The sequence below is a fragment of the Phaenicophaeus curvirostris genome, chromosome 34, assembly GCF_032191515.1.
Source record: "Phaenicophaeus curvirostris isolate KB17595 chromosome 34, BPBGC_Pcur_1.0, whole genome shotgun sequence".
NCBI classification, from domain to species: Eukaryota; Metazoa; Chordata; class Aves; order Cuculiformes; family Cuculidae; genus Phaenicophaeus; species Phaenicophaeus curvirostris.
The window spans coordinates 1340605-1347843 of record NC_091425.1 but is presented as its reverse complement, the minus strand read 5'-3'; the positions used below and the strand labels follow the sequence as shown (position 1 = coordinate 1347843).

General features: G+C 50.5%; 1 protein-coding gene across 1 annotated transcript; it reads left to right on the top strand.

Moving 5' to 3' along the window:
* The first annotated feature begins 2601 nt into the window (after positions 1-2601).
* Positions 2602-3615, top strand: LOC138732632 (olfactory receptor 14A16-like). Its single transcript, XM_069879272.1, has one exon. The coding sequence runs from the start codon at positions 2668-2670 to the stop codon at positions 3613-3615; it is 948 nt and encodes a 315-aa protein (XP_069735373.1). The 5' UTR covers positions 2602-2667.
* Positions 3616-7239: the final 3624 nt, after the last annotated feature.

The window sequence follows — 7239 nt, the reverse complement described above, 5'->3', positions numbered from 1 at the left end:
CTTCCTGCCCTTGGGTGAGGCTCAGGCGGTCCTTGATTTCCTACTCTGAACCCCAGCAACCTACAGTCAGTCCTTTCAGAGTGTCCAACAAAGCCAGGATCAGGACAGTGAGGCCTTTTCCCACTAGCATCCCCAAAGCAGAAAAGCTACAGAGAAGCAACAGCATGAGTTGAAGCAACCGTCGGCAAATCCAGGCACTGTGGGATGATTCCTTCGGTGAGACACGTAGGACTGTCCGTGTGGGGAGAAACAGAGGAGCTACTGCATGAGGAACTGCCCGTCTGCAGCCTGGGTATCTCAGTCACAATCAATAGTGTCGATAAGAAATGGAAAGTGATTCATTTGACCCAAAAGTCTGACTTGGGCTGCACAGAGACGTTCCTCCAGAACACAAGGAAGCAGTGGGCAGTCCCTTATGCTCCCAAGTCTTCAACTGGTATGACAAGGTTATAGAAGGATGCTCATCAGTCCCGGTTGTGCTGCCTCTAGAACCACATTTGGTTTTTTCTGGTTCTTTTGCCGTGGTAACCTTGGAATGCTATGAAATGACTCGTGTGATCACACAGGTGTTGAGGTGGGAAGATGGGGTAGGGTCAGGGCCAGTTGTGGGTTAGTCAGAGTTTGGGTTTCGGTTCAAGTGAGGGTTCCAGAGAGGATTTAAGTTTGTATCTGAGTTTCTGAGGAGGCCCTCACCCTCTCCCCCATCTCCATAAAGAGCACATTGGTTTCGTCAATATTTAATTTCTTCTCCACCAAGTTGAATTCCTTTCCTTGCAAAAATGTATCAGCCCAAAACGGTACTGACAAAGCTCTTCGCTGTCAGGTCTTTATCAGACTTTTGTCACCACAAATTCAGCTCCTTTTGATATGGAACTGAAGAGCTTTCTACTCCAAGCACAGATTTTGATCATCTTTCTTGTTCTTCAAAAGGATGCTGTTCAATGATGGATGCTTGCTAATTGATGCTTGCTGGACGGATGCCAAATCACTACTTGCACTCACTGCACTGTGGAGGAGGAAACACCTCACTCTTACAGCACCAGGTTCTCACAGCCTCCTAACCCCCACCCAGGAGCCATGCAAGTGTTTTTCCAAAGTCCTACCCTTGGCATTGCCCGTTCTCACATCCCACTGCTCAGGAAGAGTCCTAAGGAATGAGAGAGGGACAGGATCTCCCTTCCCAGGGTCTGGGGGTCAGGGCTTATCCACTTGGTTAATGGGGTCAGGGCTTGGTCCTTTGGATTAATGAAACACATCCAGGCTGACTCAGCGTTAGAGACACCTTTACCTTGCTTTTCATCACTGCCTCCAGTTTTCTGCTCTAACTGGGCCCTGGAGATGCTTTCTCAGCAGTGCCCTCAGTGGGACCCATTAACACTACAAGAAACCTTGGAGCTTGAATGTGAGTTTTACTTCTTGAAAGGTTTGTTCTACTTCCTCTCAGGGTGTGAGATTCATGGACTCAGCATCCAACCCACCAGAGGGGTCATTAAAATGCCCTGGGCTGCTCCTCTGCTGCTGAGCTGGGCTGGGCTCCTGGGACTGAGGGAGCTCAGGGCAAGTGGACAGAGCTACAAAGAGCGAGCTCTGGCGAGGAGCAGCTCCTCTGCAAAGACAGCAGGGAGAAGGGAACTCCCAGGGTTTCTCATGGAGAGACCAGCAAGGCAGAGGGAGCTTAAAGGTGGTCAGGAGGATGACTGAGGGCTGACTGGAGGAGAAATCTTCACAGTCCTTGACATGGTAAGTCTGGGTGCAGGACAATTTTGCTGCAGGGAGAAGCTGTGGGTGCAAGAGGCACCTCCTGCAGGAGAGCGTATTTTGCTGTCCAGAGGTTGCTGCGTCGATCAGGACCATTCCAAATCACCTTAGAAAAACTGAATGGACTGTTCAGTGGAAAGGACAAGGAAGGGATTTGGGATAGGAGTCTCCCAAACCACCTTGAGCCCCTCCTCTGCCTATGGACCAGCATCACCTCTGCTGGCCCCACCAAGTTGTTCTTCCCTCTGGAGCCTCCAAACAGGACCACGTGCCCAGGCAGTGCCCTGCAAACAGGCAGGTTTGTGTAGGGGAGTGCCAAGGGGCTGGGATGGGGTTTGTGAGCAGGGAAAAAACGTGCGACAGGGAAACACATCACTGGAGGAAAACCTCCAGGCAGCAGGGATAGGATCAGGGAATGAGGAGAAACTAAAGCCAGAAAGGTTCTGGGAGGGAGAGTTTACATCCTGTGTTACAGAGATGCCCTTCAGAGAAGCACAGAGATGGTATGAGACACAAAATGCTGTTGGGCGTGTGAATGAGCTGTGTGTGTCCTAGGATGAAAGTGGGTGCTGAGACCTTAGGAAAGGGTGAGACATTGAGTGGTGTGAGGTGGACATTGAGTGGTTTGAGGGTAACACGGGAGTGTGATCCCCCTCGATCTCAGAAACGTGCAAGCCCAGGGCAGCTGGGAACAAGAGCAAGGACAGAGCAGTTCCCCTCCCTCTGCACTGAGCCAGACAATGCTCTCACCTCGCAGGACTCCCTCTTATCTCTCTGAGTGCAGCAGAGGCGCTGATGGAGGCGGGGGTAGGGGGAAGGGGGTAATGAGAAATTACTTTCATTTGGCTTAGAGAAGGCTCCCTTAACTTGTCACTGTCCTTTCCTCCCTCAACAGTGCCCAATGCCTAGATGCAGCAGATGTCCAACAGCAGCTCCATCACCCAGTTCCTCCTCCTGCCATTCGCAGACTCACGGGAGCTGCAGCTCTTGCACTTCTGGCTCTTCCTGGGCATCTACCTGGCTGCCCTCGTGGGCAACAGCCTCATCATCATCACCATCGCCTGGGACCACCACCTCCACACCCCCATGTACTTCTTCCTCCTCAACCTCGCCCTCCTCGACATGGGCTCCATCTCCACCACTGTCCCCAAATCCATGGCCAATTCCCTCTGGGATACCAGAGAAATCTCATATGAAGGATGTGTTGCCCAATTCTTTCTGTTTGACTTCTTCATTTCAGCAGAGGTTTCTCTTCTCACAGTCATGTCCTATGACCGCTACGTTGCCATCTGCAAACCCCTGCACTACGGGACCCTCCTGGGCAGCAGAGCTTGTGTCCACATGGCAGCAGCTGCCTGGGGTGCTGGGTTTCTCTCTTCTCTGCTGCACACGGCCAGTACATTTTCCCTGCCCCTATGCCAGGGCAATGCTGTGGACCAGTTCTTCTGTGAAATCCCCCAGATCCTCAAGCTCTCCTGCTCACACTCCTACCTCAGGGAAGCTTGGCTTCTTGTGGTCAGTATCTTAATAGTCTTTGGCTGTTTTGTTTTCATTGTGGTGTCCTATGTGCAGATCTTCAGGGCTGTGCTGAGGATGTCCTCAGAGCAGGGACGGCACAAAACCTTCTCCACGTGCCTCCCTCACCTGGCTGTGGTCTCCCTGTTTATCAGCACGGGCACTTTCACTGACCTGAAGCCCTCTTCGATCTCCCCATCCTTCGACCTGGTGGTGTCATTTGTCTACTCCGTGGTTCCTCCAGCAGTGAACCCCCTCATCTACAGCTGGAGGAACCAGCAGCTCAAGGATGCAACGTGGAAGCTGATAACTGGATTTTACACTGAAGCAATGAACTGCTGAACTTCTGCTTCACTGCAGTTATCATGTGACTCACTAAAGGTGCACACTGCCTTATTTTATTGATGGTGGTGTTGGGTTTTTTTAAGTTTACATTCTCATCACCTTTTTAATTCACTCTCTTCTTTCCATTTGTAACCAAGTAACTGAGTAAACAGCAACCCATGCTCTCTGTATTTCATAGAATCATAGAATCACCAGGTTGGAAAGGACCCACTGCATCATCAAGTCCAACCATTCCCATCAGTCACTAAATCAGACCCCTCAGCATCTCGTCCACCCGTCCCTTAAACTCCTCCAGGAAATGTGACTCAACCCCCTCCCTGGGCAGCCTCTGCCACTGCCCAATGACCCTTTCTGGGAAACATTTTTGCCTGATGTCCATCCTGAACCTCCCCTGGAGGAGCCCGAGGCCATTCCCTCTTGTCCTGTCCCCTGTCACTTGGGAGAAGAGCCCAGCTCCCTCCTCTCTACAACCTCCTTTCAGGGAGTTATAGAGAGCAATGAGGTCTCCCCTCAGCCTCCTCTTCTCCAGGCTAAACACCCCCAGCTCTCTCAGCCGTTCCTCATCAGGCCTGTTCTCCAGCCCCCTCACCAGCTTTGTTGCTCTTCTCTGGACTCGCTCCAGAGCCTCAACATCCTTCTTGTGCTGAGGGGCCCAGAACTGACCCCAGGATTCGAGGAGCGGTCTCACCAGTGCTGAGTCCAGAAGGAGAAGAACCTCCCTGGACCTGCTGGTCACGCCATGTCTGATCCAAGCCAAGATGCCATTGGCCTTCTGGGCCACCTGGGCCACTGCTGGCTCATAAAATCATAGAATAACCAGGTTGGAAGAGACCCACCGGATCATTGAGTCCAACCATTCCTATTAAACACTAAACCGTGTCCCTCAGCACCTCGTCCACCCGTCCCTTAAACCCCTCCAGGGAAGGGGACTCAACCCCCTCCCTGGGCAGCCTCTGCCAGTGCCCAATGACCCTTTCTGGGAAAAATGTTTTCCTAATGTCCAGCCTAAATCTCCGCTGGCGGAGCTTGAGGCCATTCCCTCTTGTCCTGTCCCCCGTCCCTTGGGAGAAGAGCCTCCCTCACCTGGCTGTCGTCTCCCTGTTTGTCAGCACTGCAAGGTTTGCCCACGTGAAACCTCGCTCCATCTCCTCCCCATCGCTGGATCTGGTGGTGGCAGTTCCATACACAGTGGTGCCTCCAGCAGTGAACCCCCTCATCTACAGCTTGAGGAACAAAGAGATCAGTGATGTAGTCTGGAAATTCATGACTCAATGTTCCTAAGAAGCAATAAAGTGCTCCTCAGCTTCTGCCTAGCAGTTCTCATGTAACTCCTCCCAGGCAAAGACAGTCTTTATTTAATTGTTGTTTGTTTCTTAATTCTAAAATCTTTACCCCCTTTCTTATTCACTTTCTGCTTTTTTTGCTGACTGGGTGTTTGTTTGAATAAGGAGCTGAGATCCTGTGTATTTAAGCAAAATAAAGGACCCTTCATTGGCTTCTGTTTTCCTGAATTCTTTCCCCCAAGGCCTCTCTGGAGCTGCAGGAACAGGTCCTGTGGTCATGGGTGGAGGGGACAAACAAGCAGGCAGCTAAATTGGAACAGAACTTCAGCATCCAGGCCAGGATGGCTCCGTACACAGCCTGGAGTGAGTGACAAAGCACTCGGGAAACAAATCCGATCTGAGCGAAGGAGAAGGGGGCAAGGCTGGCACAGTTAAACAAAAACGGGACCACCTGGGCTGGGAACATCTCCCACGTGGAAAATAAGCAGGAATCCTGGGATCTCCCAATCCTAGGATGCGTAAGATCTCCCAATCTCACACACAGAGCAAGGAGCAGGCATCTCCCGATGGAGAGACCACCTGCCTCCTCCAGATCCTGCTGGAGAGTGAGTCCAGAGGGTGCTTGTCCTGGACAGCAGAGAGGTCTCCTAGGACACCGGGCAGCATCACAGAGGATGACATCCCTGAAAGAGGCTTTAAAAGATAGAAATGAGTTTTAGAACCTATAAATAAGGGCTTGGCCTCTAAAACTAAGGTGTTGGAACTCCAATATTAACCTTTGGGCTTTAAAATAGAGGCTCCTAACCTTGGGTTTTAGACACAGAAAACGAGAGTTTAGACCTTCAAAATGTAACTGTGGGTCCCAAAATGTCTATGGGTCCTAGAAAACAGGTTAGAACCCTGGAATTAAAGATTTCAGCCCAAAACATGAGACTTCTGCACTAAAAGGATGGGTGTGGAGCTACAAATGTGTCTTTTGATCCCTCAAGGGAGGAGAATCTCTTGCTTCCAAGAAATGAAGCTCTGGTCCTGAATGCAGGGCTTTAGGCACTCCAGTAGAGGCTTCGAGCCGTAAAGGAGGGGGTTGGATACTTTCCATGACAGTCTGGAGCTTCAAAAGGAGGGTTTGGGTCCTACCAGTGGTGCTTTGAAAGTGAAACTGAGGCTTTGAGCCAGGACCTCGGGTTTCATGCCCTGAAATGAAGCTGTGGTACCAAAGACAACAGCTTTGCAGCTTGAAATATACCTGAGAGGCTAAAAATGAGGATCTAGGCCTTTACAACTGCAAACAACTCCAAAAATGAAGCTTTGTTCCCGGAAAAGGAAGCTTTGGAAGCTAGAAAGGAGCTAAAAATAAGGCTTTGGCCCATAACACTGAGGCTTTGGACATCCAGAATCAACTTTGGTCCTTAAAAATTATGCTCCGGGACAATGAAATGTGTCTTTAGACTTAAAAATCGAGGGTTGAGACTCAAAATGTAACTATGGGCCTCCTAAGAAAAGCTATAAGTGTTAAAAGACAAGTTGGAACCCTAAAATCAAGGATTTCCACCCTATATATGAGACTTGGGGCACTAAAGAGATGGGTGCAGTGCTACAAGTTAAGTCTTTTGTCCCTGCGAAGGAGACAAACCTCTTGGTTCCTCTGTTGCCTCAAGAAATGAAGCTCTGGTCAAAACTGCAGGACTTTGGGTGCTCCAATGGAGGCTTCAGGCTGTAAAGGGGGAGGTTGGATCCTTTATGTGAGAGTTTGGAGCTTCAAAAAGAGCCTTTGGGCCCTACAAATGTTGCTTTGAAACTGAAATTGCATCTTTGAGCCCCGACATCAGGTTCTTTGCCCTAAAAAGATGCCATGGTAGTGAACAGGATGGCTTTCACCCTAAAAATGGGACTTGAGAGGCTCAAAAAGAGGATTTGAGCCCTCACAGTGAGGCTTTGTTGCCTGAAAAGGAGGATTTGGGAGCTAAAAATGAGCTTTTGAACCCTGTTAGAGGCTTTTGTCTCCAAAATGGAAGCTGTGGACACAGAAAACCAGACATTGTGCCTTAAAAATTGTGCTGAATTGTGCTGAAGGCTGAAGAGCTCTCCCGAGGCATCAAATCTGCTGAGTTTGAACCCCCAGGGGTGCAGAATCCCCCGCTGCCCTGGAGCCTCGGCCGAGGCTGCCCCGCGCTCACACAAAGGCTTTTCCCCTCCTGTCCATCCCAGAAGGATCCTGCTCCTCTGGATGAGAAGTTGGATGTTCCCAGGTGTCACAGGAGCCTTGGCCAGGTGATAGCTGCGTTCATGGAGCCGTCAAGTGCCAAAGTCCTTTCTTTCAATCGTGGCCTCGGTGCCT